General features: G+C 33.1%; 4 protein-coding genes across 4 annotated transcripts; 1 reads left to right on the top strand and 3 right to left on the bottom strand.

Moving 5' to 3' along the window:
* Positions 1-238: 238 nt before the first annotated feature.
* LOC133290226 (putative pentatricopeptide repeat-containing protein At5g13230, mitochondrial) lies at positions 239-2,997 on the bottom strand. The gene is made up of 2 exons (XM_061488294.1): positions 2,780-2,997; positions 239-2,369 (listed from the first exon to the last, which is right to left on the bottom strand). Exons 1-2 carry the CDS (start codon positions 2,869-2,871, stop codon positions 311-313), a joined length of 2,151 nt encoding a protein of 716 aa, XP_061344278.1. The 5' UTR covers positions 2,872-2,997; the 3' UTR covers positions 239-310.
* Positions 2,998-10,049: 7,052 nt separating this feature from the next.
* On the bottom strand, positions 10,050-10,918 carry LOC133290197 (uncharacterized). Its single transcript, XM_061488255.1, has 3 exons — positions 10,794-10,918; positions 10,395-10,680; positions 10,050-10,334 (listed from the first exon to the last, which is right to left on the bottom strand). The coding sequence occupies exons 1-3, from the start codon at positions 10,916-10,918 to the stop codon at positions 10,050-10,052; spliced, it is 696 nt and encodes a 231-aa protein (XP_061344239.1).
* Positions 10,919-12,977: 2,059 nt separating this feature from the next.
* Positions 12,978-15,691, bottom strand: LOC133290229 (pentatricopeptide repeat-containing protein CRR2, chloroplastic). Its single transcript, XM_061488296.1, has 2 exons — positions 15,566-15,691; positions 12,978-15,266 (listed from the first exon to the last, which is right to left on the bottom strand). Exon 2 carries the CDS (start codon positions 15,135-15,137, stop codon positions 13,152-13,154), a length of 1,986 nt encoding a protein of 661 aa, XP_061344280.1. The 5' UTR covers positions 15,138-15,266; positions 15,566-15,691; the 3' UTR covers positions 12,978-13,151.
* A 7,497-nt stretch (positions 15,692-23,188) lies between these two features.
* Positions 23,189-24,142, top strand: LOC133290195 (F-box/kelch-repeat protein At3g06240-like). The gene has a single exon (XM_061488254.1). It carries the CDS (start codon positions 23,189-23,191, stop codon positions 24,140-24,142), a length of 954 nt encoding a protein of 317 aa, XP_061344238.1.
* Positions 24,143-24,466: the final 324 nt, after the last annotated feature.

Below are 24,466 nucleotides of genomic sequence, written 5' to 3'. Positions count from 1 at the left end.
TCCAGTTAAACACATCGATTTAAGCATATCAGATAATCTATCTAGTAACAAACAAACAATCTTGTACCCAGGAAATATCCACAAGTGATATCATAATACATTAAGATGTTATTGGCCTAACCAGAAATCAGATTTAAAATGGATTAATCTTCGAATCAAGTAGGAATGATTGGTGAAGTAAAAATAAATAAATTATAAAGAACCATTTGATACATTCATCCAAGGTTGTATCCATGGAATTACCTAAAAGATTTTGGAACTTGCACTTTCTTCACAATGTGAAACAAGATATCCTATTTGACTGCATCAGTTACCAGTAATCACCACAGGAGCAAACCCCGTGCTGAAAATGATGGTACCGATTTATATCTCTGATAACAATTTCTCTGTGCACAACTTTTGATATCAATTTTATAACAGTGTGACAATCTACACATATACGGAGGTTTTTAATGATACGAATAGAACACGCAGGCGGAATTCGCAACAGTCCAAAAGCCAGTGCTAGTCTTTCACTATGCACCCACAAGAGACGCTCCTTTTCATCATCGTCCACATCAAGCAAAACAACATTACAATCAGGAACATACCCGGCATCCCTGGTTTTCTTGTTTAACCATTCAAGCATTGCACATATTAGTTTAATGTCAGGATGAGAAGTGTCCCCCACAGTAAAATAGTGAACCACACCTTGGCTCTCAACCCAACTTAAGCCTGGTTCCTTCTTCACTCTTTTCTTTTTCATATTTTTCCTAACAGAAGCAACGTTGTCCCATCTCCTTGCAGTGGCATACATGTTCGACAAAAGTACGTGGGTTGCATCATCATGGGGCTCCATCTCAAGTACATGCTGGGCACAGACTCTTCCTAGATCAACATTCTTATGGATAACACAAGCACCAAGCAATGCACGCCAAACCATAACACTAGGCTGTAATGGAATTTCTCCAATGAGCTTCACCGCTTCATCAAATTGACCTGATCTTCCAAGAAGCCAAACCATACAAGTATAATGTTCTATACATGGTTCAATACCGTAGTCCTGCAACATTGACTTAAAGTGAGCTTGTCCTTTGTCTAACAATCCTGCATTGCTACATGCAGACAGGACACCAACAAAAGTTAGTTTGTTAGGTTTACAATAAGTCTGTTGCATCATGTCAAATAAATTTAGAGCCTCCATACCCAGGCCATGCATAGAATATCCACATATCATAGCATTCCATGAAACTTCATCTTGTTTGTCCATCTTATCAAATATTAGTCGGGCATCATTAATTCTTCCACATTTGGCATACATATCTATCAAAGAATTTGCAACTACAATGTCTTTGCTATACGTGGTTTTGATAGTTAAGGAATGAATCTGAAGCCCTGGCTCTAACGCCGCTAAACTGGCAGAGGCACGGAGAACACTTGAGTATGTCACTTCAGTGGGCTGCATGTCATATCCATGCATACATGAAAATAAATTCATTGCTTTCTCCCCATCCCCTAACTGAACATAACCAACAATTATAGTGTTCCAAGAAACATCATTCTGCTCCGGTGATTCCTCGAATAATTTCACAGAGTTCTCAATTTCACCACACTTGGCATAAACATCCATGAGGGCATTTGACACAAATACATTTGAGTCAAGACCAACTTTCAGTACATAAGAATGAACTTGCTCTCCCAAATTCAGCGAAACTAAAGAGGCACACGCTTGCAGCACGCTAGCAAACGTAAAGTGATTAGGGACAATAGATGATTGCCTCATACGACAAAACAACTCCAAAGCCTCCTTACCTTTGTCACTCTGAGCATATCGTGCTATCATCAGACTCCAAGGAATAAGATCATTTTTTGGCATTTCCTCAAAAAACCTCCGTGCATCAACTCTCTCTCCAGACTTAACGTACAATTCAAGCAACGCAGTGCCAACATAAAGATCCCAATCAAAACAAGCTTTCAAAGCACATCCATGAACACTTTTCCCAACATCAAATGCCTGTAGACCAAGACAGGACTTCAGAGCACCCGAAATGGTAAAATTGTTCGGTCTATACCCCATTACCCTCATCTGGCAGAAAAGTTGCAATGAATCCTCATAGCAGCAATTCTCAGCATAGCAAGCTACCATCCCAGTCCAAGATACCATATCCTTACAACAAAGTCCATCAAAAACTTGCCGAGCAACGTCAACATTTCCACAAATAGAGTATGCATCAATAAGGGCAGTCCCAACAAACGCATCAGAGTGATGCCCGAGCTTATAAACAATCGCATGGATGCTCCAACACGCGTGAGCCAAATCCATGCTCACGAGCAACTTGAGAACAGTAGTAAAAACAAACTGGTTCAGCTCGTGTCCTTCTCTGAACAACCTGTGTTGGAAAAACATGATACAGGTCAGACAAAATTGAAACAATTAAAGACAACTGAGAGATCGAAACTTCATTATATAGAACAAGAGAAAGCAACTAACTTAGTCACTAACAGCATACTAACTCAACTCAGAGATTCTTGTGTAGCACCACTGCACTTGATTGAAAGGGTAACCTGGTGCTATAAAGCTTCCGCTAGGCGCATAAAGCTCCACACTATGCGCATAGCCAGGTCAGACTCATTTTGTGAGTCTATATTAGGTAGCCTTACTTTGCATTTTCAAGAGGTTCATTAAAGGAGAATCGAACTTGTAATCCAATTAAAACATGGCATGTGCACTGCATAATTATATACGCAGACTGTAGTTTGATTAAATTTAAAAGTATTAATTGATGAAAATCTCAGCAACCTGAGAATCAAGTGAAGAGCATGATGGGATTGGAGAGAACGTGAGTAACCCTGAGCCAAGGTGACGAAAGAGATGGTGTTTGTGAGAGGCATTTCATCGAACAGTTTGGATGCATCGTCGAGTGACTCTGATTGGACATAAGTGTTAAGAAGAATGTTTTGTGCGAACAAGTCCAAAGAAGCGCCTCGCTTGAGAATGTCACAGTGGAGGCGCTTCCCTGAATTGGGGTCACGGTTTTGAATTGTTTGTTGGAGCATGTTGGCATATGAATGGGAATCTAACGCACCAAAGCATGGTTGGTGAGTGGTGTTGTAGCTCTTACAATGCGTCGCTAATAGGCTTATGCGTGATACTCTCGTATCACGGAATAACCTGATCATGTGACCCCTATCAAATTGTTTGATCTCATCATCCTATTCTTATCAATCTTTTTTCTTCTTATCAATCTTATTATAAATTAGGGAAAAGTTAAAAAAACAAATAAAATACTCATAATCACTTGGCGCTTTTTTTTTCTTTCTTTTAATCACCTGCCCCTTATAATTTTTTCATTTAAGTTCATTCTTAACCCCGTTATAAAATTAACTAATTTATTTATTTAACCCTTTTTAAAATAAGAAAAATAGACCCATGACAAAAAAAAAAAAAAAAAAAAAAAGATTAAATATGTCAAATCAAACAGTAAATAAATAGATTAAGGATAACAAAATTGAAGAAAAAATAAAATCAAATATATTGAAAACTGACAATACTAGTAGAAAAAAATAAAATTTAGAAATAAGAAAAATAGTCTAAATTAAAAATAATAAAATATGGCTACCAAAAATAATAATAATAAAATACACTGAGGAGCAAAAAAATCGGAGAAAAAATAACATCAAAAATAAAATAAATAATAAATGATAGAAAAAAATCTGTAAGATCTCAACATATTGATTTAGCGTTATAGATTTCTTTTTCTTCTATTTATTTTTTTTTATTTTATTTTTTGTCTTATTTTTCTTCTATTTTTTTGCTGTCCTCATATTATTTTCTTCTTTTTGATTTAGATATAATTGATATTTTTCTTATTTTCTTATTTTTAGTCTTTTTTATCACTGTTAAAAGAAATAAAAAAATCTTATATAAAAGAAAAGAAAAATGAATCATTTTTATAATTTCTAACATATTTGGTTTTTTTTCTATTTTTTTGTCTTCGATTTATTTTTTTATTTAGACATATTTGATCTTAATTTTTTTTTCTATTTCTTTTTTATTTTTAGTTTATTTTCTTTTTTAGACTATTTTTATTTATTTTTACTTAGTATCTTCTCTATTATAATTTTTTAATATATTTTTTTTCAATTTTCATTTTTTTATTTTTAGTCTTTTCTTTAAGTTGTAAGTTTCTAATATATTGGATCTTATTTCTTTTTTTATTTTATTTTTTTGTCATAATTATATTAAATAAGTAAAGTAATTAAGTTTCTAATGATGATAAAGATGGACTTGGAAGAAAAAAAATCACGGAAGATAAATGATTAAAAAAATAAAAGAATGTAAATGATTAAAAAAAAAAGGAATATAAATAATTCAAAGCAAAATCATATAAAGTTTTTTGAAGTTTTCCCTTAAAATTATTATTATTTTATGGGATAGGTTATTCTACCTACCTTTATTTTGCCTACATTTGTCTACCTCTTTTAATACCGTTCGATTACAATTTCATCCGACGGTCGATATTTATGATATAAAAAACATTTTTTTTCCTCTCTTTCTTCTCACTTTCTCCCACATTCATTCTCTCTCCTCCCCATTCTCTCTTCCTTTGCGACCACAATAAACTTATATTATCATAAAATTTGCCCAACATATGATGATGTCTTTACCTCACTCTTCTAAGTATCTTTAATCTTCTCAGCCCAATCACTCATTAGAATGATAATTTTATGTCATTGAAAATCGCAGATCTCCTGTACAAAAAAAAAAAAAAATCACTTATCCCATTTATTGAGATGTTGTAGTCTAAGGTACACTTGCTCTTCTTTTTCTCGCTGTTTCCGTTTCTGTTTGGTTCCTTAAAAAACTTAGGAAAATCGATTCAATTATTTTAGGACTTATCAACTAATTCAATTATTCTGAGTTTCTTTTTACTTTTAAATTTTAATTTAATCTAAGCATGTTGAGAGATGTGATTGAATTGTGGTTAGAGTTCTGGAATTTGCAGATTGAGGCGTTACTCGACTTGGTTGAAACCTTCTTTCAAATGCTGAGTTGTTAATTTGCTTAACAATGAGTTCAAAAAAAAAATTAAAATAAATATAGAGAGATTACAAAGATGTGGACAGATGATTTAAAATAGGTTTAGGTATTGGTCACAGAGAAAGAGAGAAAGTGGAGGAGAGAGAAAGGGTATGTGAGGGAGTGAGGAGAGAGAAAAAAAAAGGTTTTTCATATCACAAATATCGACCGTTGGATAGGATTGTAATCCAACGGTATTAAAAGAGTTGGCAAAATAAGAGTAGGTAGAATAACTTATCCCTAAATTGTCAGGCAATTTATTAGGGATGTTTATATTAGATTAGATCGTTATATAATGGCTTACTAGGGTCATTAAAGGCTACCGTGGTCAAAAAGTCTCCGAACCTGTTTTTAGTAGAATTGTCTACCCAAAAAACTTTGACAACAGCTGCTCAAGAACCTAATGGCTTATTAGGGTCTCGTCAGTTTTGAATCTTCTGATCAAGTTCTCTTCACTAAGAAACAGGTATCTGCAGAATTACTGAAGAAATATATTGAAATAGATGACCTTTTCTATGAACAATTCGCCAATAGGAAATGTTCTCCTCTAACCTAGGAAGCACCGACACTTCAAAAATTCTAACGTGTGTCGTGTCCGACACTTTCCGACACTCTCGGACACTCCGACACTCCGACACTTCCCGACACTCCAACACGCGTTATAGAAATTCAAAAAAAGGTTTAAAGGTTGCGTTGCGTTGAGTTTTTTGTTCCAACTATTAAATTTGTTAGATTACGATTACTATTATATTGAGTTTAATATACATATTTGAGATATCTTATGTTTCTTTGCAAAATTCATGAATATTATAAGTTTAGATTCATTTTTTTGTTAAATTATTGAATATTAAATACAATATACACAACATAAATTAAAAATATTATTTAATATCAAAATGTGTCCTAACGTGTCGAAATCTAACATTTTTTAGAATTAACGTGTCGAAGTGTCGTGTCATATCGTATCACGTGTCCCGTGCCGGATTTTCAAATCATGCAATCTCAACCTGTATTTGTATTCCTTTGGCTTGCCCATCAAATGCCCAAGCTATAGAACCTTCATGTATTCTTCCATTGTAATATATGATTGCATAAATTGACCACATATCTAGAAAGAAAACAGTAAAATATTAGGCAATAAGATGTTTTATGAAAATTAGAAATGAGATAAACCAAATAATTTATTATAAATAACATTATTAAAATACCGAACATTATACATGCCTATGTTAGGATATATCACAATATTTTTTATTGTGTCAAATATCTAAATATAATTAACTACAAATGAACATAAAAATATATTTTATTATGTAAAATCCTTATTAATTATACATGCCTATGTTAGGATTTCACAAAAGAATTAATTTAAAATTAATACAACTATTACTAATTAAAACAAACCCTAAATATTAATAACAAATTAAATATTATAAAATATATTATTAAAATACTAAACACAAATCATCAATGACTAATTATTATGTCAACTATCTAAATTTAGTTAATTACACATCAACATAAAAATATATTTTATTATGTAAAATCTCTATATATTAATTATACAACATGACTATGTTAGGATATCACAAAATATTTAGCCATAAAATTATAACAACTTTTTACCAAATAAATAAATAAATTATAACAACTATTACTAATTAAAACAAACCCTAAATATTAATAACAATTAATTATTCTAAATTATATTATTAATACTTATTATATCAAATATGTAAATATAATTAATTACACATGAACATAAAAAAAATTTATTTCAAATCTCTATATATTATTAATTATACATGCCTATGTTATTAGGATAATGCAAAATAATTACTTTCAAAAATTATAACAACTATTTCTAATTAAAAGAAATTCTAAACATTTACAAATTAATTAAATTAAATCATATTATTAAAATATCAAACACTACTTTCCAATGACTAATTATTATGACAACTATATAAATATAATTAATTGCAATTGCTTGTGTTAGTAAAAAAAAACTACTAGTGTATTAGATTACCAAAAAAAAAAAACACTAGTGTATTCTAAATATTGTGTCAAATATCTAAAATAAGTAAAAAAAGTTAAATGATTTTAATTAATAAAATGAAAATGATTCTTACGTGCCTTACGGTCGTTTTCCTTTGTAAGAGCTTTTAATGAACTTTGTTGCAACTAATGTGTGATCTGCAAAAAAAAAAAAAAAAAAAACCCAAGGAGCTGCAAATGGATGAGATAGAGAAGAATGTTCAGATATGGAAATGAAAGCGAGAGAAGACAGAGGTCAAAAATAAGATACATCGGAATAGGCGATATTCATTGGGCCAAGAGTACCCCCTCGAGTAAAAGCTTCTACAGCTTGTTGACCGAAATGAAGGGGATGTGCCACTTAGCATGGTGTCACAGTTTCACAAGGGGGTGACACTCTAAAAATAGAAATATAAAAATACAATATCAGTTCCGTTGAGGGATGAGCGGCACTCAAAAAATGAAAATATAAAAATATAATATCAGTTTCGTTGGGGGATGGACAACACTTATAAAATATTATTTATTGAGTACCAATGGGGGGTGTGGGCAGCACTATGGGAAAAAAAATTCAGCCAAACGTGCCGTGGGGAAGTGGAGGCATCGTTTAGAGTCACTGGGTCTCCCCACGGCACTCAAAGACCCCAAATCGTAATTTCTTCCAATCGAATACCAAATTCGTAAATTTAAATAGTACAAACTCCATACCGTTCAAACACCCGATAATATTAACACTAGAGAAATATCATTGCAATGCCATCACATGCAAGCATTTGTAAGGCCTCTATTTATCATGCGGAAATTTGAAATTTAATTTTAGTGGGTCTCCTATATTAAATATATATCTCATCTTATGCAACCATTTGTAAAGATCATTCAAAGTCATTAAAGAAAAAAATCTACAAGGCACATATTCTTAGAATTTCTCTCTCTCTCTCTCTCTATAGCTGTAATCTTGACTCCTGCAAAACACATTCCTTGTGTATATTTGCCTCCATCACACGTAGGGGTGTTTAAAAAAATCAAATGATCCAAACCAATTAATAAACTGAACCAAACCAGTTTCAAAAATCGGTTTTTATAAAATGGTTTAAAAAACCAATCCAGTTTTTTAATTTTAGTTTAGGTTTGGTTATCCATTTTCACAACAATTTCAATATCAAAATAACCAAACCATATCCATTTTTTTAATGGTTTTTTATTTTTAATCTAACGAACTCCTTATTATAGGTGAATTTCATGCATGTCTGATTAAATAAAGAGTGGGCTTTATTTAGTAAAACTCACATAAAATTCCTACAAAAAAAATGTGTTGAAAAGAGAATATTAGTAACATTTCTCTCTTAGTTAACCCTGTAATACTTGCTGATATATATGCAGGGAAGATGTTGTTACTCTAATCAATCGCAAGTAATCTTTGATGTTCTTTTCATCAGAGAAGAACGCAGATAAAAAGTGTGTGTTGACGCTTGCAGCTCTCTCTTAAACAAATATTCCAGTTCTGTTGATTTTACGTTAATTATTGCTTGATTGAAACCAAATTGAAAGAGTAAAAATCATATTTGAAGTTTGTTGTATGTATTTCTATTAAACATTGGGCTTTTATCATCCTCTTGCTCTTAATGGGCTGATGTCTATTATTATCTGTCTAAGGCCCCTTTGTTTCTTAGCCCGTTGCTTAATACATCAGCTGCTGTTGCCATTGTGTGCTAAGCAACTTATTGAAACAGTGTCGTTTTTCAACGAGAAGGTTTAATAACCTTTGGTGACCCTGCTGTACTTTGCATCGTGGCATTTGCTCTGATACATGATATTTTGCTATTCTTTTCTCTGATACCTTCTTGAAGGTTCCTTCGATTAGGGTTTGTGAGAGGGAGAGATTTTGGTAAAATCTGACTTCTAGATTGAATATCTCTGTTAGTCACTATGGAGAACCTTGTTCATCTCAACAAGGTGATTCTTTTGATCGGTGAATATTCTCGGTTGGTGTTCAAACGGTGGAGTGACGAATTTGCAAGGAGGACCGGTGAAGCTTGTGGTGGTTAGCTTGGAGGTCCAGTGATAGGAACAACGTTTCCTATACGGTCTTGTGAAGATTGGTGATATCTGCTCCATTTCTTGAGCTCTGAGTTTATGTTCTTGCTGTTCTTGTTGATTTGTTGCTTTAATAGTTTCTCCACATGTTTAGTTTCATATTGATGTATCTGTATGCCATAACTCTATACTTGTGATTCTGATCTTTTGAATACAGTGTGATATCAGAGGGCATTTAACCCTCTTTAGGCCCCAGGACGTAGGAAACTCACTAACACTGAGTTTCTGAACCTGTAAATACTGGTGTTTTGTCTCCTTATGCTTTCTTTATTCTTTCTTGGACTGTTCTGTCTTCTATTGTTTGCGAAAAGTATTCCCAAAATTACAAAAAAGTTGTTATAAAATCAGTTTTGAATTTGATAATAGGTTTATGGTTCATAACCGGTTTTGATTTAAAACCGATTTTGAATAAAAATCGGTTTAAACCGGTTCTGGTTGATTTTAATTCAAAACCGGTTTTGAACCATAAATCGGTTTTGAAACCGGTTTCAAACCGGTTTGGATAAATAAAAACTAGTTTTAGAAAAGAAAACTTGTTCGGTATGAAAACCAAACCGTTTAAAACTGGTTTGGTTTAGTTTGGTTTTTGTCAAAATCGATTATGAACTGCTCCATGCGCACCCCTAAATTCACGCATTCATCATTGAGTATGAAGCAGTATATTTATATACCACCGAAATACCACAAATTCAACCCCAAATTAAGAACTCTTGTAGATAAATATATGGAAACTGACAGTCTTAGCATACATTTTAAAAATAAAAAACACAATCAACTAAGAACAGTCATAAAGGACAACTCAGTTTACAATCCTCAAATCATTACCATGGAGAAAACAGATAGGGTGAGATGAAATGGCTTAAAGCAAACCATCTACCAGTGAGCACTCTTGAAAGCACCTCGTTTTAGATTTGGCATCTGCAATAGTTGCAGCTATTGCTGTACTCTCATCCCTTGCTTTAGCCAATGTCTCCTGGCAAACAGTCTCTTTAGCATAGATTGATCTGAGCTTTTCTGCCACAGCATTCTTTTCTGCTTCATTTTCTTCAAGTTCTCTCTCCACATTTTCAATGATTTGTCTATTGCTCTCTCTAGCTTCTTTCAGTGTGCTAGACTGTCTAAGAATCTGTTTTGTCTCGAGTATCTGCAACAGTCTCATGTGAAGCTATACTATGTCCACTTTCATATTTTTCATTTCATTCACTTGAAAAATCATATCTTGCAGGTTATCTTCTTTGATTTTACTAAGATCCTCGTCTTGCAATTCTGAGAAGATATCACATATCATCTCCAACAACATTGAACGGTATTCCATTGTTGATATGGTACAATTCTTAGCAATATCTCCATGCTTATTGAGGATTTTTATTAATAGGGGTACGAATTCTGATTTCACTCGGTATACATCATCTGTGTCCATTGGCAAGCTCTGTCCAGCAGAATTAACCTCATCATCATCACAAATCTTGACCATTTCAGTTAGACTGAGGCTGAAAGATTGGGATGGACGTTCAGCCATTGAAATAGACTTGTTATAATTCTTATTTGCTCTTGATGCTGAATATTAGGCCCTTCCGTTTGATCTAAGTGATTTGGCACTAACATTGCAGCCTCACTTGCCTCCTTCATTTCTGGTATATCCACTTGTGTCATGTTGGAAGTATCAGCATGTATAAGAGAACCTGTTGGAGCTTGATATGCCTGCACAATCTTTTTAATGGTAAACATCTGATGAATGTTTGCAGAGGTGCACTCAAATGGAAAAAAAAAAATAAACAAAAAATTGAAGATAAACTAGAGGTTATGAGAAATAAAATTCTGTCATCTAAAAAATCATGTGTGTGCGTTTGTTAAATGCATCATTTTAATATATTTATAGTACAATCGTAAACTAAAGACAGAAGAAATATGGTAAAATAGGAATAAATATATGAGTATCCATCTCAAATGCATACCAAACTAAATAACTACATAAAATTGGAAGTAAAAGTCAGAAACCATCTCTAATCTTGCACATTTTCATGGCTCCACCCCGTCACACATTTACTTAGGTTATTAGATGCTAACATGACCCGCTTTTTTTTTTCCAAAATTTTTAAATCAACAACTAATATCTTAATATCAAACGGAGACAATGTGAAGTGCCAAGTTCTAAAAATTAAACCTTTACAGGGATAGTTTTTTATAACAGGTGCAGAGCCTACATTTGCTAAATGCTAACACAAGAAGGGGAATCAAGTCAGTAACAGCAACATTATCTCACACTGAAAAGAAGTGGGAATGTGATGTGCTATTTAGTATTGAGAAGGCTAAAAAGATAACTTCTTGAGAATAAGGACAACTCAGATATCAGAGTGAGGAGAAGGAGTGTGTGTGTCTCAGTGAGAGTCAAAGATCATGATATCAGATATCATAATATACTCTTTTTTTGTTTCACTTGTTTTTAAGCTTTATGTACTTCTATGAGAACGAGAAGGGAAATAGTTGAAAGTAGCTGGGAAGTGGGATCGTGTTGGCCCTCTTTGGATGTCCTACGAGGGTATATCATCATAGATAGGTGTGCCTTTACAAGCTGAATCTGGTTCTGTCTTTCCTCTTATAGAATGCTTACAGTTACAGGTGACTACTGTGGAAAATTGGCTGGACATTACTAAATGCAGAAGATTCGTTGCTTAATTTTTATTTTTTTTTTTTTTCTTTTGGGTAATCTCTTTGCTTAATTTCTTTTCCTCTTCCCCACACACACTTGAGCGGACAAAAGAAAAAGATTGTGTTATACAAATCGAACATGTATTTTGATTTCTCTATGCATCATGACCGATATGTACTTAGAAAAATTTTATGTGTGATTTTTGTATTAAAAAAAACGTAAAACAGATGTAAAACAACGTAGAACAAAAATCCTCCCAAATCAATTTTTGTTTTATATCAATGAAACAAGATCGATTTAAAAAAAGATTGAAACTTATGTTTCATAACAATACATTTATGAACGAAATTCTTTCGCTATAGAAACGATTTCAAATAATTTTTGTGTCAATAGATCACTAAAAACTTGTTTTTCCAAAGCAATTTGAGGTTTCAATGTATCGATTGAAAATAACTTCAGAAATTTTCTAAATTTTCATGTAATAAAATCCAGAAATTAAAATTTGAATTTTTTTTGGAATATTCAATGAAAACATGTATATGATATATGGTTAGAAAACTCTTATTACGTAGAACAAAAACCTCAAGGTTTATAAAATCAATTGTAAAAAATTTCAAATGAAATTTTATCATAAATTTTACTGATTGAGAAGATTATATTAGGTTTTATTTTTTTTATTAATATCATTGTATTTTTTTGTTTTATTTTTTTTATTGACTCTTGCAATTTTGAATGTTTGTCAAAATTTCATATAATTTTTTAAAATATTATAATCCATATTGTCTTCTCAAATTTAATAAATTCTATTAAAATTCAATCTTATGAAATATTGATTGTAAAAAAAATCTTTAAAGTCCCTCTAATTCTAAATAGTCTTTTAAAATCTATAAAAAAAATTAATTTAAAAAAATCTTTTAAAATCTTAATCGAATACACCCCGTCTAATTGATGTGGTATTCATTTTGAATACCCTTATGTAAGGGTGTGTACAGTTACCCAAACTGATTTTTTTTTTTTTTCTTCCTGAATTGAACAGAACAGTTTAAACGGTTTGGTTCAAAGAAACTAACACTTTATTAAATTTTAACCGATTTTATTTTTTTCAAATTGGTTTATATTTCTAACAAGAATCCAGAAACTATTATACAGAAAAAAAAAATCCAGAAACTTTTCGTAAGAGTGTTCAGTTTTTACAGAGACAATAAATCTACAACAGAACTGGCGCTTGCTGTGTTTAAAGCAATAGCATCATTCAATCTCTACCACTATATTAGCATTACTTTCATCAACTGCATATCATTTTGCCAAGAACTACCAATAGTCACCACAGGAACAAACTCCATCTCTAAAACGGTGGAAGCGATTCACATCTCTAACAAGAATCTCTCTATTAGCAAACTTGGAAATGAACTTTGTGACAGCATGACAGTCTTCACATAATCTCAAGTTTTTCGTGATCCTTATGGTTTCACCTTTTGCAGTATTAATGAGTCCAAAAGCAACAGCAAGCTTTTCACTGTGTCCCAATACAATTTTCTCCTTCTCTTCTTCTTCAAGATCATAAAGAACAACCTTTGTCTGTGGGACATAACCCTGCTCTTTCATCTCAGTTGACAATTTAATTAACAAAGCATGGAGCTCTTCAATTTGTGGGTTATATTCGTCAACAGAGACAAATGAGTATACCTTCCTCTTAACTTCAATCCAACTGCAACCTGGAATCTTTTGCAGGCCACGAGTTTCCAATAGCTTCTTCACACTCTTTACTTCATTCCACATATTAGCTTTTGCATAAACATCTGCCAAAAGCACGTAATTCCCAGCGTTCCTAGGCTCCAACTCAAAAAGCATAGCGCTCGCTCTCTCTGCAAGTTCAACATTACAGTGAATCCTACAAGACCCAAGAAGGGAACCCCAAACCGTAGGTCCTGGCTGAAAATGCATATCTTCTATTAGTTTGATTGCTTCATCTAACCTGTTAGCTCGGCCAAGAAGATCCACCATGCAAGCATAATGCTCCGTACCTGGATGGATCATGTACTTACTAAGCATAGATTCAAATAAAATCTTTCCCTCCTCAACAAGGCCTGCATGACTGCAAGCACCCAAAACAGTGATGAATGATATGTAACTTGGTGAAACTCCTTCGTGGATCATATTTTCAAAAATTTGGATTGCTTTCTTTCCAAAACCATGCATACCATAAACAGAAATCAAAGAATTCCATGAAACAACATCACGTTTCTTCATCTTATCGAACACTCGTTGTCCCAACGATATCTCACCACATCTTCCATACATCGTTATAAGGGCACTAAGAACTGGTAGTATAGAATCAAGACCCCTTCTAAGGACATAGCCATGTATCAACTTTCCTTGTTCCATTGCAGCGAGACCTGCACAAGCTTGAAGCACATTAACCATTGTAACTGAATTCGGAACTGAATCACATGCCTCAAGCATCATTAGCTGAAACAGTTCCAATGCTTTCATAGGCATTTCATTCTTTGCATAACATGCAATCATAGCACTCCATGAGACAAAGTTCTTGACAGGCATTGCACCAAACACAGAACTTGCATATGATACACAGCCAAACCTAGCATATACGTCCAACAGAGTTGTCATAACATGAATATTTGCTTCATAGCCATGTCGCAGAATATGGGCATGAATCTCCTTACCCTTCTGGAGAGGGCAGACTGACAACTCTGAAACAACACAAGCCTTAAGCACATACGTATATGTGAACCTATCCGACGGGATCCCAATCCAATTCATCTGACCGTACAAATCCAACAGCTCCTCACCACGACCCACCATCGCCAGCGCTCGAAAGATCGCATTCCAGACATATATGGTTCTTTCCCGAGTTTCATCAAACACCTTGCAAGCATGATCAACAGAGCCTAGCTCATAGTACATATTGATAAGTTTAGTAGCTAAAAAGGGGTCTTGGTCAAAACCATTATTGACAAGATGGTGGTGAATGTCAAGGCCATCGGAGAGGGAGTTCTGCTGCACACAAGAATATATTAAAAGCTCAAAAGTCTGCTGAGTTGGATTGGGCTCACTACAAAGGACCTCAAGGGCTTGCTTAAGGTTGCCTCCTCTGCATAATGATTGTATCAACTGGTTGTTGTTGTTGTTGCTGTTCTTGATGTCTTTTATGGGGTACCCTGAAGGGTTCAATGAAACAAAAGAAACCGGCAATTTTGAAGAGACATAAGAAGTGTAGCAGAGGTGACTTTGATATGGAGTTTGTCTCACAATATGGGGACTCTGAAGCACCCACATTAGAAAATATTTTGATATACCTGTTCTCCAGAACAGGTTCTTGAGTGCTTCCGCAATTTTACAGTAATATTTGAACAATTTTTATTGTTTGTATTTCCAGTAACATAAGCATCCAAAGCTATGGTACACCTGTTAGTAACATTAAGCAAGAAACAAAACCAACAAACAAACATACAACTCAAGGTTAAACAAATAACTTCCATCAAATAGAAACCAAACTAAAAAAACAAAAAAGAAAGAAATAAAAAAAGAAAAACCTAAAATTTCCAAAAATAAGGTTCCTGGGTTATCTAATTTCATCACTATAAACAACCATTTTAGCATTTTATTCTAAAAATGTGCACCTAATTGAATATGCATAACTTGTCAAAATTTCCACATAAAAAAACATAGGATTGAGGAAACGAAGAAAACAGGGTTTGGGTTACCTGAGACGGTGGTTGAGATTTTGGTTATAAGTTATAAACGCTTAGTTTGCTAACAGCTTTGTGTGCGGGTTTTGAGTCTCTGCTTCGTTTCGTTACCACGGGGGAGTGGGAGTGTTGTCTCTATTTTGAAGGAGAAAAACTAACGCGCTGAACCACAGGGTACAAAAATTCAGCAAATTTGGATATTTTAAAGAGTTTTTAGATATCTTTTCATTTATTTTACACATTTTTAAAGCTGATTTTTTAAAACGTTATGTTACGGTTTAAGTTATATTTTATGGGAAAAGTGTTTCTCATTTTAAATGACATAACACTCTGTCCTTTTAAGAGAGAGATAGATACAGAAAAATTAAAAAAAAATCACTCACTTTCTCTCTCCCATGATTTCCATTTTCGTGTGTCTATCTCTCTCTTTTAAAATGACATAAGTTATGTCATTTACAATAACAAACACCAAACTCATATTTTATTTTACAAATTTGAATTTTGTTTGAATAAATATTGGGCAGCTTTCATAAGCCTAATAAAGTGGTTAGAGGTAGTTTTAAGTGGTTCTTAATCTTATGGGCATGGTGTTTGTCATTTTAAATGACATAAGTTATGTCATTTTAGGAGAGAGATAGATACAGAAAATAGAAATCAGGGGAAATTCAAATTGGGTGGTTTTTTTTTAATTTAAAATTTAAATAAAAAAATTTATTCTGTGTCTATCTCTCTCTTAAAATGACATAACTTTATGTCATTCAAAATGACAAACACTTTTTCCTAATTTTATACATTTTAATATTATTTGGTTCTCATGTATAATTTCCTATTTAATTAGGGTGAAGAGTATTGTAACAACTTATTACTAATATTATTATCAATCAATTTTATCATTAGATCGATTATGTCGATCTAACGATTATTTTTATTTTTATTTTTGTATGATTATGATTCTCTATATTTAATATTTTATATTTATTTCTACCTTTGTATAGGTATGATTTCCTATATTTAATGCTTTTAGATTTTCTGTCCCTCTTCCGCTTTTTAAAAAGCCAAAATCTGTTTTAAAAAAAGCCAAAATCTCATTCAGTGCTTTCTCTTTTTCTTCAACCGATCAAGGAAGCACGAATACTTGTAAAAACAGGGAGAGTCGTGTCCGACATGCTCCGACACGGCGACACGCTCCGACACGGTGTCGGACATGCGGTCAACTTTTTCCGACATGTTGACCATTCCGACACGCGAATTTGACCGTGTCCGACACGGTCAAATGGCATTTTCGTAATTTTTTTTAATTTTTTTTAAAAATTAAAATATATTAATAAAGCTTCCACCTGATTATATCAATTTTTTTTTCTTTTTTCCCCTTAAGTAGATAAGAGATCATCTCAGCATCATTGTTGTCAATTCCTATTACGCTCTTGTTGTATCTCCTTCTCTCTGATCTCTCTCTCTAATATGATTTGATCTCTCTATCTGATATTATATATATCTCTCTCATCCCAGTTCTTATTTTTTTTATTAAAGTTTCCATCTTTATAACGTGTTGATGGGTATTATTAATTTAGTTTCATTTTTTTTGTTAAATTATTAAATATTAAATGAAATATACACTATATAAATTAAAAATATTATTTAATATTAAAACGTGTCCCAACGTGTCAAAATCAATAATTTTTTAGGATTGATGTGTCGGAGTGTCGTGTCGTGTCGTGTCACGTGTCGTATCGGTGCTACATAGCAACCGATAATATTTGTTTGTGGGATATATTACTTGAGTAAATGTCGGTTAACGTACTCAAACGGGACAAATTGATGTATAGTTTTGGAAGAGGGGCAAAGTGGTGATTTGATTTTAAAAACAAGGACAAAAGGGTATATATATATGTGTGGGGGGGTTTATATTTCTGCAACTGTTGTATGTGCAGCAGTCAAATACTTGCCTTATATATACGTGAAAGTATTAAATGTGGGAAATCATAATCATACAAAAGATGAAAGCATTAAATGTGGGAAATTATAACCATACATCTGTCATTGTTGTATGTAAAGTGTCCGTATAAATGATTTTACCATATATATATATAGAGGTAAGATCCTTTGACACCTCATCTGAGAGCCGTTAGATCAAAAAAGATCAATGGTGTCACGTGCTTACAAATCAGAGTCATTGATTTTTTTTGATCTAACGACTCTCAGAAAATTTGACACAGGTGTCAAAGGATCCTGCCTCATATATATATATATATATATATATATATATATATATATATATATATATATATATATATATATATATATATATGGGCATGTTACGTTTACAACTTTTTTTGTTTACAACTCTTACAACCTCAATGGTTAGTGTTCTCCAGGGAGAACATAGTTGAGGTTGTAAGAGTTGTAAACAAAAAAAGTTGTAAACGTAACCCTTCCCTATATCCATTAGTGTTCTCCAATGAGAACATAGTTTGGGTTGTAAGAGTTGTAAACAAAAAAAGCTGTAAACGTAACCTGCCCCATATATATATATATATATATATATATATATATATATATATATATATATATATATATATTAGATGGATCGTTTGATTCCAGAATAAAACTTATAAGTCTTATTCCTTATCTTAACCGTTTATTTTCGTCCATCAACAGTTATAGTTTATGAAGTCATACTAATTAATTAATTATTAATTTCAAATAAATGACAATCATTAAATGGATGGAAATTAACTACTGAGATGGAGAGTACACATACATATATATATCAACAAATGATTCTAACTTGAATAATTAATTACGTAAACACTCAAATTTGAGATGCTGCCCCCACAATCATCAGGCAACCACCACAATTCTCACGGGCACCACCATCACCACCTCTTTAATCCATTGCACTTGTTGCAACCACCACAATTCTCACGGGCACCACCATCACCACCTCTTTAATCCATTGCACTTGTTGCTACCACCACTATAGGCCCGTTTGGTTGAGCTTCTAAAAAAAAAAATTCATTTTTCGGAATACATTCGGTTCAAGCTATTGTCGGAGCCTATTAAAGGGGGATGCCTTAGTTATTTAGAAATGTTTTTTACAAAAGTTAAGACTATTTAGATTTTTAAAAGTCTTATTTGGATTTTGAAAAAATATTTGGGTTTTAACTTCTGTTTTTTTTAGAAGCTAAAATTTGTAGCGTCCAAAAAAGCAGGTTTTTAGTTTTGTTGTGGCTTTTGCTTTTTTTAAAAACAGACATCCAAACAAATTTTGTAGTATAAGTGCTTCTTTTTTTGTTTGAAAAAATAGTTTTTGGCTAAATTTTTTTTTATCCAAGCGATCCATATGACATGTTAATAGCACTGACCACCAATATTAACAATCAAACTAAACCTTAATTTTTAAGAATTTATTTGATGAGGATATATATTTTTTGTTATTATTAAATTTATTGTAATTTATTTTTTATTTTATTATATTTCATTTAGTAATTTAAAATAAAAATTAATGTATAAATAAGTAAAAAAAATAGTTTAAAAATCAATTTTAAAAACATATAAAACTCTATTAAAAAAGATATTGTAACGTATTTGTATCTTGTCATGATATTATGTGATTTGCTTCAAATACTGAATATAATAACCTTATTATATCAAATTGTTTATCAAATGCAGGAGAAACCCAAGATAATATATAAGTTTATCAAAATCAAACACATTTTTTTTTCTACTTTTACCCAACTATCTTGTTTATTCCTATCATACCCTGGCCATCAAATAATCTGTTATGCAGGTGATGATTGATTTGATTTCCGTTAAATGCAAAAGAGGTTAGCAAGATCATATATTTTCCTAAAATAATTTTAGGAATAGATCATTTCATGTTAAAAAAAATATAATATGATTATGTGAGCAATTATAATTATATAAAATTAGATCAATGAAGATAAAAGAGTAGATAAAAAAATATTAAAATATATAATTACTAAATTATAATCGTTAATTCATTTTTATATAATTATAATTGTTTCACATTATGTAATTTTTTTTTTAAAATGTTTTATAGGCTCTTATCCACGTCTCTTATATACTATTCTTTCCCGTTATATACTGATTGCCCTAAGATTTTCGCTAAGATGTTGCTCAGTATTCGAAATTTGATTCTAAACCTCTAAACCCTTCCCTGGCAAAACCATAGTCTTCGAAACGACGCATCAACGGATGACTACCTTGTAATAATTTGGACACAGCCCGGTTATACTCATTGGAAATGTGATATCCATCTTTTCTCTTTGAAAACCAATTCATGGAACAAAATCGAGGGTATCAAGTATCCATGGGTGAGTGAACAAGTTGGGTTATTCTTGAAGGGGCTGTTCATTGGTTGTGTGAGCCTAACTATGCTAATAATAAGGTTGGCCGAATTATTGCCTTTGATTTGAAAGAAAAGAGTTTGTCAGAGATTCCACTGCCACAGGACTTTACCCCGGAATTTACATATATATATTTTCTTTTATGATTGTAATCAGAGGATGTCTTAGCGTGTGTTACACAGAGAATGCAATGGTTCGGATATGGGTGATGAAAGAATATGTAAAGAACCACTAGCTCAAAGGTTGGGAGTAAGTTAGCTCTGGGAGTGTAAAGAATCTTGGCATATATCACCCCAAAAGTTAGCTCAAAGGGTGGGAGTGCCCAAGGCCTTATAAATGCCACATTAGTTGTGGACATACAACTAATGTGGGACTATATATCTCAACACGCCCCCTCACACGAGACCCAGCCTACCTGTGCCCATTGGGCTTGAAGAGTGGACAATGCAACAGACCCAACCTAATGTGCTAAGAAACGCCACAAGAGAAAGTGGTATCTCAACACGCTCCCTCACACGAGAGCCCATTGGGCTTGAAGAATGGACAATGCAACCAATGTGAGACTATATATCTCAACACGCCACCTCACACAAGAGCCCATTGGGCTTGAAGAGTGGACAATGCAACAGGCCCAGCCTACCTGTGCTAAGAAACGCCACAAGAGAAAGTGGGGGGACGGCGAAACGCCAGAAGAGAAAGTGGGGGGCGGCGAGGCTCTGATACCATGTAAAGAACCAATGTGGGACTATATATCTCAACACGCCACCTCACACAAGAGCCCATTGGGCTTGAAGAGTGGACAATGCAACAGGCCCAGCCTACATGTGCTAAGAAACGCCACAAGAGAAAGTGGGGGGCGGCGAAACGCCACAAGAGAAAGTGGGGGGCGGCAAGGCTCCGATACCATGTAAAGAACCAATGTGGGACTATATATCTCAACACGCCACCTCACACAAGAGCCCATTGGGCTTGAAGAGTGGACAATGCAACAAGCCCAGCCTACATGTGCTAAGAAACGCCACAAGAGAAAGTGGGGGGCGGCGAGGCTCTGATACCATGTAAAGAACCTTGGGATACACCACCCCAAAAGCTAGCTCAAAGGATGGGAGTGCCCAAGGCCTTATAAACTCCACGTTAGTTGCACATACAACCAATGTAAAACTATATATCTCAAAAGAATATAAAGTGCACTCATCTTGGACTAAGTTCACTGTTCGGGCTACTTATGATATTCCTACCAACTACTTTTGGCCGATATGCTTCACCGAAGGTAATGGAATTGTTGGATCAAATGCGACTGGAGGATTAATGCAACTTAATGAGAAAGGAGAGCTGCTTCAACATCACACATTTAGTCCTTTCTTCACAATTTTTAGGTTCAGCAGGGCTCCACTTTATACCATGTATAGAGAGAGTCTGCTATCACTCTCTAGCGACAAGAAAAATTAGGGTATGCAATATTCTCCAATTTGTGCTCGATTAAAAAAAATGATAAGAACTTAGTTATGTTCCAAAGTAGGATTTTGCAATTCTAAGTTGGAACTATTACGTGCTTTTCAACATCTTTATCATTTTACCTCTTAATGTTATTATTATTATGTTTGGGAGTTTGTTTCTATTACCTTTATTGTTTTCAGGCACAAGCCCTACTTATTGTACTATATTTAGGTGCTTTTTCAGGATAAATATGATATTCGTTTTGACTTGAAGTTCTGGAGATATTATTGATCTTAATCATCTTGGAATGGAGCTAATAGAAGGGTTGGGGTAAAGGGTCGAAATAAGTTTTGATATGAATTTATCTTGCATGTATAGTGTTGATCATAATGATATAGTGCTGATAATGTTTCTGTCATAGTTTCATGATGTTCCCAAAGATACTTTGATTCCCTGTGGCAAAAATGGGGGAACGGAAGAAAAAATTGAGCTTCAGCAATTTGCTAATATTTCCATTCAAATTTTCTCTTCCTCTGTCAAGACTATATTAGCTGCATAATCTATGATTATAAGATAATTTGATAGATCCATAATCTATAGCTATAATCTCTTACAATCAGCAAACTTGCTTTTAATCTTGGACTTCTTGATATATGGAAAAGTTAAATGAAAGTGCAACTATTTGATGTTTTGGTGGTGGATTGAATTCACCAATGTTTGGGGAAAATATTCGATGTCTTGCTTTCTCAGAATAATCAAGGGTTTTTTGAATGGAAAAATTTATAAGAAAAACAATGTTAATTGTAAAACAACTAGGATTTTCAGGGAGGTTTTACAATATCGTAGTTTTAAATCTTAAATCTTATAGAATATATAATTACATTTACAATAAGCTTATATGTTTCCTGCAGGTCATGAAGTATATATGCAAGAATATATTTTATACGGTCATCTTAATGCCCCAGCTTTCCTTCAACTGACGATACTGTTAGCAGAAAGCATATCATTTGGAAGAGATTGTCATATACTTGATATTGAATAATCTTGTGTTAGTGCAGAATTGATGTCTATTTTAGCGGTGATTTTAGTAATGTTGGAGTGCAAACGGACTTCGGAATTTAATTATGTTCCAAAGTTGAAGTTACTCATTTAACATTATTTCCTCTCAAAATCATAACTGTTGATTGACGGAAATGAACGGTATTAAGATTTGAGTGAAAGAGGTGGTAAACGAAAATAGATGATATTCGTAGAACTTTAAAAGGAAGGTTATACTTACCATCTATATTGTTTTAAGAGGAAGGTTATACTTACAACTTTTTTTTATAACCTCTTACAATTATATCTTAACACCATTGATTTCCGTCAATCAACGGTTATCATTTATTGTGAATTAATAATTAATTAATGAGTTTAATTTGCGAAAATCATAACCGTTGATTGACGAAAATCAACGGTATTAAGGTATGGTTGTAAAAAAAAAAATTGTAAGTATAACTTTCATCTTGTTTTAATATAAATTTATTGAATATTACACATATTAGATTTTTTTTTGATACGGCACTGATTTTAAGAAACTACCGAATCCACTCTGGTTCATGATAGTTAAAATCGAAATTTTACCTAAAATAAAAAAAAGGCTAAAAAATAGTAAAAATGTTTGAAATTTTATTAAAATCATTTTGATTAAAAAAAAAATCATAAAAATACATATTTAAATGGGAATTTTTTTTTTTTTTTTTTTTTTAATACAAAATGGGAATTTTAATAGTTTTATGTACATTTGATTTTGAGAGCCGAAACTGGTGTTGAGTAGAAAAAACACAAAAAGATGGAGAATACGCTATGTGAGGAATTGATAGAGAAAATTCTGTTGAGGTTAGCTGTGAAATCTCTTATTCGATTCAAGTGTGTTCGTAAGTCATGGTTTTCTCTCATCTCTGATCCACACTTTGCAAATTCCCATTTTGAACTCTCTGCCAGACCCTCCCATAGATTCCTCTACATGGAAGCTTTTGGTTCCGAAGCTAGATCCATCGACATTGACGCATCGCTTCACGATGATTCTGCTATTGTAACCGTCATTCCCCCGTTTACAAAGACTGGTGCTGAAAGTTTTAAGATTTTCGGTTCGTGCAGAGGTTTTGTCCTCTTAAGAAGATACTCAAACCCAAATCTCTATATATGGAATCCATCAACTGGTTTCCACATACAACTATCGTACCCTAAGATTTGGAAAGAAAAGTTTTTTGATTCCATTCGGAAGGCACACCTAATTGGTTTTGGATATGACCCTTCCACTGATGACTACTTGATAGTTGTGTTATGCCTCAATGATTTGGTGTTTTTCTCTTTCAGAACCAATTCATGGAAACAATTCAATATTCCCTTTGTGCATCGTGTCAGTAATTCTCGAGTGATCTTTAAGCAATCTGGATTGGTCTTTAATGATGCTATTCATTGGCTGGCTAAAGATGACATTGAATTTGTTGATGTAATTATTGTCTTTGACTTGATAGAAAAGAATTTATCAAGGATATCTCTGCCATGTGGTCGTGACCATGTTTTTCATGATTTGAGAATAATAGGAGGGTGTCTCAGTGTGTGTAATGAAACTCAGGTGTGGGTTATGACAGAATATAAACTTCAGTCATCTTGGATTATGTCTGACTTTCCTATTATGTATACAGAATCTCTGCAACTGATCATACCTCTATGCTCTGCCAAAGGTGGTGAACTTGTTGCATCAACTCATAATGCGGAATTGATGAAATTTGACTTCTAAGGAGAACCGTTAGAAAATCGCCAATATAGGGATTGGTCTATGGATAAAGGAGTTATGTATACAGAAAGTCTACTTTCACTCCCTAGTGTCCGTGATGGAGGCATGGAAGCACTGCCAACAGAAACATACCAGAAGAATTATGGTATGTACTATTTCCTAAGGTAAAATCATTTCTCCGGTCGCTTTGCATACAGCAACGATAGGTGTATGGTTATGATTCTCCATCATTTGTATCTTTGTATGATTATGATTCTCCGCATTTAATTTTTTTAAGTATATATATGGTAAGTATTTGATTTTGCTGCACATACAGCAGCTGCAGAA

This window comes from Gastrolobium bilobum, unplaced genomic scaffold, assembly GCF_033153095.1.
Source record: "Gastrolobium bilobum isolate Gb01-03AN ecotype WA unplaced genomic scaffold, APGP_CSIRO_Gbil_v1 utg17055, whole genome shotgun sequence".
NCBI classification, from domain to species: domain Eukaryota; kingdom Viridiplantae; phylum Streptophyta; class Magnoliopsida; order Fabales; family Fabaceae; genus Gastrolobium; species Gastrolobium bilobum.
The sequence above is the reverse complement of the archived record's forward strand: the minus strand, read 5'-3'. Positions and strand labels throughout refer to the sequence as shown.

What these genes read in the sequence shown, in the direction of transcription:
- LOC133290197 (XM_061488255.1), bottom strand. Translation starts at nt 10,918, where the DNA reads ATGTTTACCATTAAAAAGATTGTGCAGGCATATCAAGCTCCAACAGGT. An exon ending in GAGGCAAGTGAGGCTGCAAT is followed by an intron (nt 10,681 to 10,793) that starts GTTAGTGCCAAA and finishes CCAATCTTTCAG; the next exon opens with CCTCAGTCTAACTGAAATGG. An exon ending in TGCAAGATATGATTTTTCAA is followed by an intron (nt 10,335 to 10,394) that starts GTGAATGAAATG and finishes AGACTGTTGCAG; the next exon opens with ATACTCGAGACAAAACAGAT.
- LOC133290229 (XM_061488296.1), bottom strand. Translation starts at nt 15,137, where the DNA reads ATGTGGGTGCTTCAGAGTCCCCATATTGTGAGACAAACTCCATATCAA.
- LOC133290226 (XM_061488294.1), bottom strand. Translation starts at nt 2,871, where the DNA reads ATGCCTCTCACAAACACCATCTCTTTCGTCACCTTGGCTCAGGGTTAC. An exon ending in GCTCTTCACTTGATTCTCAG is followed by an intron (nt 2,370 to 2,779) that starts GTTGCTGAGATT and finishes TTTCCAACACAG; the next exon opens with GTTGTTCAGAGAAGGACACG.
- LOC133290195 (XM_061488254.1), top strand. Translation starts at nt 23,189, where the DNA reads ATGGAGAATACGCTATGTGAGGAATTGATAGAGAAAATTCTGTTGAGG.